Raw genomic sequence first — 14,092 nt, 5'->3', positions numbered from 1 at the left:
CAATGTCCAGGTTTTTTTTAGTATATTTTATTGCAGTCATAAAGGACCAGGCTTGTGGTATAGGATTAGGTGGATACATCTTTATGAATACGGAGAAAGTGGACGATGCCTGAGTGTTTACGCGTTATTTCAACATGATTGTCAAGTTTGCTAAGTTGAAGTATAAAAGAGATGGATTGTATTAGCTTATTGTCGTAAATTTTTAGACAATATCCAATCATATATACAATAGTTAAGTACCTATTGAAATACATTACAAGTTTGTATCATCGAAATATCAAAATCCAATCACAAAACTGTTTATTTATATTTTATTTTGATTTCGACAGCAAGTTATATTGTTTATTGTATTTTTATTATAAACGTAAATAATAGTAATAATAAATAAAACCATACAGGCATGATATAATATAAAAACACGCCATACAAAAGATTGTACTGTGCCATTGTCTCTGGATACAATGGCACATGGGACTATTACTTCTCTGAATCGCAGGGCTTAATCTTTGAGCTAACAAGGTAAGCTCCAGCTCAAAGGTCGCTAGAAGCGTGGACAGCTTCTTAGAAAGGTCTTTTATTATTTTTTTGTATATCTGACGACCAAGGAACTTATTTTTCAAAACCCAGCCCCGTAAATTTATTGTATTATTATTTGCAGTGTTTGAGTATTTGGGCAGTATCAGTATTTGCAGCGCTTGAGTATTTGGGCAGTTTCAGCGGCAGCAATGGCTTTACGGGACGTGCTCTGGATATGAGATACTGCCAGTGCGTCTATGTCAAGTTGCATCCCACACAAGGACATGTCCCATCGAACATGGTACTATTGTTGCTCCATCAGGTCTATTGCCATCATCTCTGTATAAACCGTTTGGTTCTAAAGTGGCACGGATCGATCCTGTGGTCAAGGTACGATGGAATTTATCGTTAAGTTATCCATTGCGATATGCTCGGCCAGCGATAGCTGAGTCCTTTTGGTCCTTAATGACATACCGGTTCCACAGGGAAACAAGTCAGGCTCGCACATCTATAAACCTAAATGAAGGCATATGGGGATAAATTTCGTTGCCCGATGAAGTATTTCCCTTAGATTTTTGGAAGGGAAAGACTGAAGTCAGTAGCCTGACTCCTTTTTAGACGCAGCAAGCAGTCGTGCACGGTCTTTTCTGAGGTACACTGGGACGGGAGCAGTCCGTGTGTTATTCTAGCTCGGGGTTAATTCCATAGTCTCTGGCAATCCGTGTCTCACGGAAAGACTTCATCAAGCAACGCAAAACACTCCTAGCTGTCATAGTCTCCACAATATCCTTCACTACAACGACAATCGAACTTGAAAAAAAAGGGAGCGCTAAAGAGGCCGAATTTCGGACACGATCTTCGAGTTTGGGATGTGGCAAAAAGAAATTTCCAAATTACTGCACAATAAATCCATAAACTTTGGAGCAAATAAACCAATTTTAAATCGATCTGTGATGACAAATTCATGTAAGTTAATGGTGACGTGTGTCAATCCTCAGAAACTAAATTTTCTATCTATAATTTATTAACATATTAATTAATAACATGAAATATATACAAATATTAATTAAAAATAGTTACTGTATAAATCTATAATTTGGTTATCATTTGACAAATGTCAATAATTTACTTTGAAGTATGACATTTCTTTGTTTGACATTAATTCAAATGTAAACAATGAGTTTTTTAAATTAAATAGAGAGATAAACTCTATATAGTAAAGTTCTAGAGAAGATAGATGAAAAATGATTGGTGTTTTAAATTATAGAACATATTCAATGGTACTATGAATACTTCGTTATTATGCGTAACTTAGGTTAGATTATTAAAATGCTTGTAATTATTTTATAAGCACTATAAAAATTTATAAACTTTGTTCTTTAGTTTCCACGACGTCGAATAATTCCATTAGTGCAGCGATTTTACAGCAATGAGTTTGAAAAGAAGTTTACTGATTCTCAGAAAGAGAAAATATTGCAGGTTATAAATGAGGATATTATTTCCTTGTCCAGGTTAGTTAAAAAGTATCGATATAATGTAGATCAAAAAACTTTTTTTTTTTAACGTTCCATATAAAATCTATTCTGAAGCGAATTGTCAACAAATAATAAAGTTGATATTGTTTTTAATGGGATTTTTTTACTCAACACACTAGTAGTGTAGATAAGTAGATAGTTATAAACAAGGCGGGGAATAACCAGTTCAGAAAAAAGGCTTTAAAAATATTTGGTCCAAAATAAAAAAGAAGGATACCTTTTGCCTGATATTAAAAAAAAAAGTTATAAATGAATAAATTCTAAAATACAAACCTTTCTGCTAAATTGTTTATGTCTGTTACAAATATTTAAATGTCTTGAGTGTAAAATTAAGAGTGCATTAGTGGTGGTAATTTTTAACTTACACTTTTTTGTATTTCAGGTACGAAATAAGTAAAGTAAGGTTAAAAAAACTTTCAGATTGGCTTGGGAAGAATGGTCAAATACAAACAATATCAGATATAAAAATGGTAGATACCTTCACAGAGAAACTGGCTATGAAGTTATGTAATAGTATATTAGATGGACCAAAGAAAGAAAACAATAACCTTAGTAAAAAGATTAAAGGACAAATACTTCAACCATCTTTAAGTGAAAGTATAAGACAGGTAATGAAAAAATATTTTTAAAATATTTTTTCATTGATTTTTTTTTTAATTGTCCTGTAGACCTCATCACAACCTAAGAATTTGTTGCTCCAGGCCTAAGGCTATTTAGTGATGATGTTTTTGTGCTGATGATCGCACTTATGTCCATAATTCAATGGGTTAGCAAATCCCACCCAGCTGGATCCTTTGGATCTGAGGCGTTCAAAAGCCTTTATGAGTGCCTAATATTTAAAAGTTAATTGTGCTGATAAAAACAGAAATATCTTCTTCATATTACTCAATTCAGTTAATTACATATAAATTATTTAAGATAATATACTATAAGTCTGTTTTAATCATTTATTTCCAATTTTCTTATATTGATTAGTAGACTGAAGCTTGTTAATAAAACTGCCTGTTTATATTATAAATATGTAGTTAAAAACTCGATTAATATTTTTTTCATCATTGTCTTTAGTCTTGCAAATCTGTGTTAGCAGTGTACATAGCTGTCAATTCAGTTTGTTGGGTTCTGATAGATAGAGAAAAGTATGAAGTAAATGAATGGCATTATTACAACATTGAATATCCAAATACTAAGAAGTTACAAATTACAGACATACTGGATATTGTGAGTATAATATATAAATATATATTTTAATTATTATCAGAACTCACTTTGATTTTCTGTATATTTACTTGATGGTTTTGTAATTATTTTTAAGGCCTGGGATATAACCAAGAATCTTCCAGTTGCCGATGTATATGTAATGAAGGCAGAGGCAACAACTCTGCGAGCATCTGGAAGTGATCCAAATAATCCAAAAGTTCTGGGTGTAAATTTACAGAAAGCACAACTTGTAGCAATGATTGTTGCACTCATTAATGCTAAGAGTAATGATGTTAAATTAAGTAGGTATGTATCAACACTAAAGTCATCATATATTATATAAATTAATGGTAAATTCATCTATATCCTATTCCAATGGCAGGAACAGTAAAGATTTATATGAACACATTTGAAAAATTTGATTTTGAATATTGGAAATGATTTTTTTTTTTTTTAAAGTAAAACTATATAGGCTATAGTAACTAAGAGCAAGCATTGTATTATGCTTAATTATAATGTATTGTTTAAGAACTGTTTGTGAGATATGTCAAACAGTGTGTATGTTTGTTAATTAGTATCCTACTATTGGGATCATGGGACATTTTAAGGTCTTAACTAAATAGATACAAATTTATAAAGTCGAATCTACAACTGATTTGATTATTATTTTATCTTGAAAATAAAAAAAAAACATATTAATGAGAATTAAAAAAAAAACATATTGTGCAAAAAATAACTATGGTTGATATAAGAAAAAAAAACTACAGTCTACAACTGAAGTAGTAAAGTCTAAATAAATTGCGTTCATCAATTTTAGGAAAGTATTAGGAGGCAAAGCCAAAAATTTGCTCGGTTAACATATACTATGTTATAAAGCAAATGTTATCTCAAAATTCATACTAAAGTAATACCTTTTTTTTTAGTAATAGTGAAGAAACATCTCAAGATTTTACACAGAAAGTCTATTTCTTGAGACCGACTCTTCCATATAGGTAAGTTAGGCTTTCTAAGTATTAGGAACTTGACAATTATTTGTGGTTCTAAATGATGTAGTTGTCCTGACCAATTTTGACCACAGCTTCCAGTCTCAAGGAAGATCAACAAAGTGTGTGCGCAAACATTTGATGGATATGATGGATTGTGAGAGTGAACCTGGCACATAATCCGTGCTTTCCGAGGCATGGGAGTGTACACTTTCAACTTCGGGCTGTTATTGAGAATTTTTCTATAGAAAAACCCAATACATATTTATGAGCCCAACCTAATTTTTGAACCCAGGACCTCATAATTAGACACTACAGCAATAAGAGTGTCAAAGTTATCATTTAATAATTCAAAATGTAAAACTATCACTTTTTCTCGATCTCGTAAGCTTATTAAAAATGTATATAATCTATCTGACACACCAATGGAACATGTAATCAAAATCAAGGATTTAGGAGTTATAATAGATAGCAAAATAATTTTTCATGACCATATAGTTAAAACTTGCAAAGATGCTAATAAATGCCTTGGTTTCATTATTAGAATATCATCACAATTTAAGAATACCCAAGTAATAGAACAATTATATAATGCATATGTCCGTAGTAAATTAGAATATAATTCAATAGTTTGGAGTCCGCGCGAGGCAATGTACACTATAATGCTAGAAAAAATTCAACGTAAATTCTGTAGATACTTATTTAAACGTAAATATGGATTACTACCCTTTGCTCTATCCTTCTATGTTTGTGTCAGGTATGGTTGGTTTAGATACACTTCAGCTTAGGCGGGAATCCGCACATATAAAATTTTACTATTTAATTCTAATGAATAGAGTGGATAGCATTGCTGTACGTGAATCCATATATTTGTATGTTCCCGACCAATATATGCGTGGTGTTGGAAGACGGCAACATAGATTATTTTGTTACCCACCTATGTGGCATTCTCCCCACGCTAGCAACAGCCCCACTGCTAGGGCTGTGAAACTTTTAAATGACTTCCTACTTTGTTGTCGAGATGTAGACATATTTTGTGATCCCTTTTATACTATATTCAAACAATTCTATATATTCCAGAATTTTAAAGATGTTTTGTAGTTCCTAAATAGATGTAAGCTTATTTTTGTTTACTTTTTTTTTTTTTTTATAATATTTATTTTTATTTTTACTAAATTTTAATATGTTTTAGTCAAATTAGTATGAATATTTAAAAAAAAAAAAAAATTGTTAAGTAATTAGTGTAGATATAAGCGACTTGGTGTAATTACTGTAATGCTTATATTTTTCAAAATAAAGATTATTATTATTATTATTAAAAAAAAACGCGCCATCTATTAAAACAAATAAAAATCTGTTTATTGATGTGCCTTCCGGAAAACATACAGCATTGCTGTGAAGAAGCAGTCGTATACTTACTTTAATCTGTGGTCGATTGTTACCTTACACAACTTAGTTCACCTGAATGACACTAGGTGGCGTTAGTTAACCAGGAAGTGCGCGGGAACCGTCGCCATATTCCTTCATAGCGTTGTGTACTTTCGCCAAGTTGGTCGAAATTCGTAAAAAATAATTCTAAAGTGATTCAGTTACAGTGAACAACTAACTAAGTGATTCCGAAATCATAACATATTGTATTTTTTTCGAACTTTGAGTTGATTTATTTTCTAATTATGGATCGCCCTTCGAATAAAACCGCGGAAGTTAGTGACTCGCATTTGCCTATTTCGGGTGATGTTTGTACCGAAAAAAATGAATGCTGCCAGGATGACGATACCTCGAATTCAAGCAGTTCAAGCGACGATAACGAAAGTGAGGGTACTCCCAGCAAGAAACGCCGGCTGGATTCCCAGGTAACGGTCGATCCAAGAATCGACGCGTTATATGACCAGGTCAGTTTTCTCACAAATTTAATAATGCATCAACAATGTGGGACTGATAGCAACAAATCCAGTAGTCACGTGCACACAGACCAAATAAAAGATGCTAGTTCTTTTTTAACCAACCCTTCGGTGCCAACAAAGACTTTAGATCTAGGAAATTATAAGACAGAGTTTGATGACAAAAAATGCATGAAGCCCGCCGACGGGAATAGGTTAAAACAACTTAAAGAGTTACATCATTTTAACACACCCTTATGGCAACACGTGCGATACAATAAAGCATTGGCTGAAGTCACTGCATCTCCGGGATTTTGCAACCTTAAAATCAATGATGAATTGTGCTGCCTTAATAAAGGGAAAGACTTTTTGGCCCCTACCGAACTATTTGTTGCGGGACTGACCAATGCTTTGTTATACCAAAAGGAGCTGTTGCAATCAGGCTTACAAGAAATACTAGATTGGGCTGTTAAAAACCCAAGCGAGCTAAATAGCGACAATTTATTTCATAAAATGAGTGCTACGTTCGGTGAATCTTCCACCTCCTACAAAAATTCGGAGCGCACACTACAAATCGTTTGTGGCAAGCGAGCGGAATGTGTAGAGATTAGACGTTCACGACTCATATCAGAAATACCTAATAAAAGTATACAAACTGCTCTTCATAATATTCCACCCAGCGAAGAATCTCTTTTTGACAAAACAAAGCTACTGTCGCTTATTCAGTCCCTCGGAGGGCCACAATATTGGTTGTCACAATCACAAACATTCAAACCAAAAGATAAGTTTAGTCTGAAAAGGAGACTTAATGAACCTTCAACATCTAAAAGTTACAATTCCACCAAGGCCAATTATTATCAAAGTTCAGATAAGAAACCACAAAACAAGCAAACATACAAAAACAAAACTGACAACAACAAGCAAACTAAAAACTTGACATTTCGTAACAGAGATAAGAAAAAATGACTATCCTCCCCAATCATTCAAGGGGGGTCGCCTTGTACAGTTCAAAGACAGATGGCAGGCTTTGGATGCAAACAAATTTATCATGATGACAATCACGGGATGCCGTATACCCCTATTCAGAAAACCCCCCCTTGTTTGGCCTACAAAAATTATAACGGACCAGTATGCAACCAAAATTTCTCCTGCCATGACTCAAGTAATTCTCGAACTAGTGGATCAAAATATTCTTCAAGAAGTCCGGGCAAAATCTCCAAGTTTCATCTCCAAACTTTTTCTCCGGAAGAAAAGCGATGGATCGATGCGCCCAATATTCGATCTCCGGGAACTAAACAAATATGTAAAAACAAAACACTTTCACTTGATTTCCCATACAGATGTGCCAGACTTTCTCCAACCTGGAGACTGGATGATAAAGATCGACATTTCGCAGGCTTATTTTCATGTCCCTATGGCAAAATCACACAGACCCTTCCTCAGAATCAGTTATCAGAACCGTATTTACGAGATGACGTGCCTACCTTTCGGTCTAGCTTCTGCTCCGCACCTTTTTTCTTCCATCACATGCTGGGTCGCGGAGACCCTGCGTGCGAAAGATTGTCGAGTGCTAGTCTATCTAGACGACTTTCTTCTGGTGCACCAAGACCGAACCAAGTTAAGTCTTCAGGCCGCGGAGGCCGTGAGACACTTGGAACTGTTGGGTTGGAAAGTGAATTTCCAGAAATCGGTCCTAACTCCAACACAAGACTTGGAATATTTAGGGATACGATGGCTAACGGCCAAGAACAAAATGGTCTTACCAAATCAGAAAATAAAATGCATCAACAGCGCCCTAGAACAGATTATGCAAAAGCCACACATGAGTCTACGACAATTACAAACAATTTTGGGGCAGCTGAACTTTGCCAACTTTGTAATTCCACGGGGCAGACTACACTGTCGCAATTCCCAAATATTCTTGCGACGCTTCGACAAGAAACTACCCCGTCAAGTGCAACGTATCCCTCAGAATGTTTATCGAGAGATGGTGTGGTGGCGCGGAGCCACACATCACTCGTTACCGATACACAAAAAACCAGCTACCCACTTCCTTGCAACGGATGCCTCAGACGTGGGTTGGGGCGCTCAACTGGATGGGAAAGTGATGTCAGGGAGCTGGTCACTCTACCAAAGGAGGTGGCACAGCAACAAAAAAGAATTATTCGCCGTTTTTGCGGCTATCAAAATGAACTCAAAAATATTAGTAAAGTCACATGTACTGATCCAATCCGACAATCGAACACTGATAGCGTATATCCGGAAAGAAGGCGGAACCAAATCTTTAGCGTTGCTGGAACTGACATTCAAACTTCTCCAACTAGCGGACAAATTCAAAATAACGCTGTCAGCATATTACCTCCCGGGGAGGTACAACATAATCGCGGACAGATTATCCCGAGGAAAACATCCGGCAGAATGGCACCTGATACCCGATGCGACAGCGGAAGTCTTCCAAAAATGGGGGTATCCCGAAATAGATCTGTTCGCGTCAAAAAATACAGCTGTTGTACGAAACTACGTATCAATAGACTGCAAAGATCGATCGGCATGTTATACAGACGCCTTCAGCAAACCTTGGAATTACCGGGTTGCCTGGGTTTTTCCACCTCCCAGCCTATTACCCAGAGTGTTAGCTCATCTGAACAACGCCAAGGGAACTTATCTTGTAGTGGCCCCAGACTGGCCTCAGGTGTTCTGGCTACAAGACCTGAAATCGAGGGCACTAGAGCCACCGCACGAGCTGAAGAACCTCTCGGAAGTGCTCATAGATATGACAACATCGCAACCTCCTCCACAAGTGCAAACATTAGCCCTGAAGGTCTGGAAAATTGGGGGTGGGGCGAACAAATAAAAGACTGGGCTGTAGAAGAAAAAGAATTATTAAGAAAGAGTTGGCGACAATCAACACTTACTACCTATTTTCCTGCCATAAAGAGATGGCTAGCTTGGTGCTCCAGCTCACTGGTGAACCCAAAAACTCCCCAGTCTACCGATATAGCTAGATTTCTGATACAGCTTTTTCTAAGAGAAAATTTAGCATACAACACGATCCTGGTGCACAAATCAGCAATTATGACATTTTGTGGCCCACATGTAGAACATCAAACATTTTCCGATTTCATTATCAAACATGTCCTTAAAGCAATTCGAACAGTTAAACCTAAGGCTATAAAGAAAGCACTTACATGGGATCCTCGCATTGTCCTAAATTGGCTATCGGCTAACCCCTCTAAAGACACCTTATTCGACTTGTCACGAAGGACAGCAGCAGTTCTATTGCTGGCCTCGGGACGAAGAATCCACGATCTGACCCTTTTAGAAATTTGTACAGAGAGTTTCCAGGATAACGGAGATAGCATCATTTTAATACCGGCCTTTGGATCTAAAACGGACACTCACAATTATCGCCAATCCGCATGGAAACTCTCTAAACATGATGATCAAAACATATGTCCCGTCACATTAGTTAGATCACTCATAAAAAGAACACAAACTAGGCGGTTAACTAGCAATATCAATTTAAATAACCTTTTCATCACTGTCAATGGTGATATTAAGGCTGCCTCTCGAACTGTAATCGGGAATTGGGTGCGTACAGTTCTTCAGGACAGTGGTATTAGGGCACCTCCGGGAAGCTGTAGGTCAGCAGTAGCTTCTCTGGGGTGGTTAGATAATCAATCGATTGATGAGATATTATCACGTGGAAACTGGAGATCATCCAGCACATTCTTTAATCATTACTGTCGTATAATAGAAACTAAAGTTAGTCATAACTCTTTTTTCAAAACATTTACACCAAATTGATTTTTTATTATATATATAGATATGTATATATATATGACGGGCCACTGGGTTTTGAGAGTGTCAAGAAACGAAAAAAAGTAATAATGACATTTTTGACAGTAACATTGGATATAGTGCGGTTGGACGTTTCTTCACTCTGACGCAACTTCAGGCTCTTTTGTGTAATGCATTTGCATATCGTGTAAGCAAGATGTGCCTGGTGGAGCGTCGTTACTTTATTATAATACAGAAAGTGCTGATTTTATTACTGTTATATTGTAAAACCTTCAAACACGTGGTTTTGATTCTCCTCGCCCGCCTACCCACGATCGCTCGGAAGCCACAGATAGATACAGAAAATAATGATAATGGCAATGTGTCGTTATCAGAAGTGGGATGTGAAGGGCTTACTTCTGAGGAGAATACCCGTACCAGATCGTCAGCACCAGCACCAGATTAAAGCGTGCCGCAACAGAATATAGAGTTGTTTTTGTCTCGAATGATGTCTTTATCACAGCCGCAATCTGTAAGCAGCGCGTCTATCCAATTAATTGAGTTCGACCCTGACGACAACGAAGTGGACATAGAAGGTTGGTGTAATGTGACCGAAATTGTAATCAACGACCGCAAGTTAGGAGGTGAAGACCGGCAGTTGTTAGTCACACGTGCACTTAAAGGGCCCAGCTTCTACCTGTTTAACACGGCTGCAGGCATCGCAGCTAACATGGCCTCAAATAAAATAACTATCGCTCGCGAAGTTTGCCAAGCGTATGATGCCACAAAATTATTTCGATGAAATTCTACGTGTCCAAGTCGGTGTTAAAGAAACCGCGAGTGAGGCAGCCATGCGACTTTGAAAAATCATCGGACGCATTCCGCGGAACGAAATACCTGAAGACATTACCACGGGATTTGTATCGTCGGTTTTATGCCAAAAAGACGGAGTGATTCGCCGTGAGCTCCACTCCCATAACCCAACTACCAGGTCTCAGCTTCTGCAAATTCTCAACGGCATTTCGCTGAATCGAAAGCGCGAGAGCAATGATTACCATGATCCAGATGTGATAAGGACCCGATTCGACGAATCGCACTTCGCGGGAACATGTCACCGCTGCGGTACTTCGGTTCACAAAGCAATCAACTGTCGCAAGCGAAACGAAGAGCCTGCTGCTTCGGACAAGATGCGCAGTCAAGCATCCAGAGGCACTGACAGACCAATCACCTGCTTCGTGTGTGGACGACCAGGGCACCTGGCGTCAGCGTGTCCCGATCAAGTGGGCGGCAGCGGAGCAGCGGCGGTCAAAGAGGTCCATGTGTGTGATCGCAAGGCATCGAGGAGCACGTTAACTACATCATCCGGTGAGCCAGTTTCCTTTCTTTTTGATAGTGGATCAGCTTATTCACAGTTTGTTCATTAGCTAATAGCTACGTCGATAAGTTCCCTGGTACTGCGCAGGGTGAATTAGTGTATCTGACGGGCATTGGTAGCGGTAATGTGGAATACGTGTCCCAGTTTATTAGTTCCATCAATGTCCAAGGCCTATCGCTCTCGGTATTGTTTCACATAGTATCCGATGACACTATTGCTGAACCGGTAATAATAGGAAGGTATATCAACCGTTCCAACCTAACCGCGTACGCGGAACTTTATCCTCGTTTAGATCTAGACACTATTTGGCATAATGCTACTGAAAATATAAAAAAAAAACGGTTTCATCCGAAGAAATACCTCTTTAACAGGGGTAAAGCAAAAGTGAGACCATTTAGTGTAGGTGACTTTGTCTTTACAAAAAGTAGTGAGCGTAACCAAATCAAATTATAGCGAAAGTTCAAAGGTCCTTTTACTATAGTCCGGATATTAGATCACGATAGGTATTAGCTGAGAGATATTGAAGGATTTAGCCGAACCTATACATATGCCCATTAAAACCTACGTGCAGTACCCGGGGGCCATGACGGGTTGGTTGAAGTAGGTACTTCCTTAATTAATAATGTAGAGGAGGCCGAGACGGTGGCAGTCCATAGTCATGGGAATGGAATGGCATTATTTGATGATGATAGTGATACAGTGTCGGTATCTAGTTCATTCGCTTTGACCGCCAGCTCTGACACTCTCTCTGCCTCTGAACATGAAGAATAGTTATTGGTGAGTTAATTATGTTTAAACCCTGTTCTTGTGACTACTTTTATCTAGAGCGATATTGTGAAAACAGTGGGTAGGATGTAGTTGGTTAACTGGGCTGGCCTTAATCGGGTCGATGTTCATGACCAGACTATATTTTCCTATGTGGTGTGTGATGTAGTTGATCTACTGGGCCGGCCTAAACCGGGTCGACGCCTAGGGTCAGACTATGACTTGTTGTGTGTGAGCTGAGTGGCAATAAATTGGTCTGGAACTGGCCTTTGTGGGTCGACGTTTCGAATCAGTTGACTGCAGCAGCTGTGTGTGGTTTTCGTGACTGGTGGAAGGGGCGTTGACGGTTGTCCGGTCCATCTCACCATGTGACTTGGTGAGCTGGTCGAAGGGGCGCCTGAGGTCAATTGTCCGCCCAGTGCATTGGTAGTTAATGTGGGGATGAAAGCCCAAATCTCTTTAATCAGATGTAATAAATGGGTAGCTTGTCAGGGATGGTCGAGCAGGCCTAGTCGTGCACTACAGGTGTATTTTGTTTTTTTTTCATGTAACACGAGGTGTGGGCTATCGCACGAGGACGTGCGAATGTCAGTCCGGCCGTGACGGGCCACTGGGTTTTGAGAGTGTCAAGAAACGAAAAAAAGTAATAATGACATTTTTGACAGTAACATTGGATATAGTGCGGTTGGACGTTTCTTCACTCTGACGCAACTTCAGGCTCTTTTGTGTAATGCATTTGCATATCGTGTAAGCAAGATGTGCCTGGTGGAGCGTCGTTACTTTATTATAATACAGAAAGTGCTGATTTTATTACTGTTATATTGTAAAACCTTCAAACACGTGGTTTTGATTCTCCTCGCCCGCCTACCCACGATCGCTCGGAAGCCACAGATAGATACAGAAAATAATGATAATGGCAATGTGTCGTTATATATAACAATAATAATTAACTAATGATAATAATTTTAATGAGTATATTTGTTTGTATAGTAAGTAATGGAAGGACAACCATATATTATTTCATATATCATAAATTTAATTATCAAATGTCATCGTTCTAATCTCACGAAATTCTACAATACTTTCTTAAGCCAGGATAGTAAAGACAACAATGTTATATTACATATTTTGTATTTTTCAAAGCATTTAAAGACATTAAAATGATTGTTACATTTCAGTTGTTTATAATTTATCAATTTCATTAGTTATCAATTTCATCATAGCGTTGTGCTTAAAAACAATACATGTTTCACCAGCAGATAACAAACACGTCTTCACAGCAATGCTGTATGTTTTCCGGAAGGCACATCAATATAACGGTTTTACATAACAATAAAACCGATATTATGTGCCGAGAGGAAAACATACAGCATTGCAGAAAGTACTTCCTGGTGAAGACTATGAAGGAATATGGCGACGGTTCCCGCGCACTTCCTGGTTAACTAACGCCACCTAGTGTCATTCAGGTGAACTAAGTTGTGTAAGGTAACAATCGACCACAGATTAAAGTAAGTATACGACTGCTTCTTCACAGCAATGCTGTATGTTTTCCTCTCGGCACATAATATCGGTTTTATTGTTATGTAAAACCGTTATATTATGTGACAAACTAGATAGCGCTATAATTTCGAGTTGTCAGTCGTCCGTTAACACTTTTGTATCTTGTCATAAACAATTGTAGTTATTTAAACAATTTTCTAAATAGTCAACAAGTCTTAAATTAAAAAAAAATACTTTTTTTTAATTGTGCTAATTATATACAGATAATTTACTATTTTTACTAAATATGTTTTTAATTATTTTAGGTTATATGGCACATTAGTTGGTAATGAACACGTTTCGACTGAGCAGACTGTTGAAAATTTACTGCAAGAAGCGAATCAAGACAAAACCACTGCTCACGTTAATGTTCCGGAAAATCTAGTTACGATGTTTAGAAATCAAAAAGATTTAAGAAAAGATATGCTGGGCCACTGTTTGTTGTTGGCGCTTACTTTTATGGATATTTGTGTTTATTTGAATAAAGAAAGTATAACTAAACTGTTAAAACGTGGCGAATAA

General features: G+C 37.5%; 1 protein-coding gene and 1 long non-coding RNA gene across 2 annotated transcripts; both read left to right on the top strand.

The window, feature by feature from the left end:
- Positions 1-484: 484 nt before the first annotated feature.
- Positions 485-1,338, top strand: LOC125069437. The gene is made up of 3 exons (XR_007119837.1): positions 485-569; positions 659-906; positions 1,002-1,338. It is a non-coding gene; the product is annotated as an uncharacterized LOC125069437 (long non-coding RNA).
- A 334-nt stretch (positions 1,339-1,672) lies between these two features.
- Positions 1,673-14,092, top strand: LOC125069436. The gene is made up of 7 exons (XM_047678932.1): positions 1,673-1,796; positions 1,900-2,027; positions 2,434-2,659; positions 3,117-3,269; positions 3,364-3,554; positions 4,172-4,240; positions 13,837-14,092. The coding sequence occupies exons 1-7, from the start codon at positions 1,761-1,763 to the stop codon at positions 14,090-14,092; spliced, it is 1,059 nt and encodes a 352-aa protein (XP_047534888.1). The 5' UTR covers positions 1,673-1,760.

The sequence above is a fragment of the Vanessa atalanta genome, chromosome 15, assembly GCF_905147765.1.
Source record: "Vanessa atalanta chromosome 15, ilVanAtal1.2, whole genome shotgun sequence".
Classification (NCBI taxonomy): Eukaryota; Metazoa; Arthropoda; class Insecta; order Lepidoptera; family Nymphalidae; genus Vanessa; species Vanessa atalanta.
The sequence above is the reverse complement of the archived record's forward strand: the minus strand, read 5'-3'. Positions and strand labels throughout refer to the sequence as shown.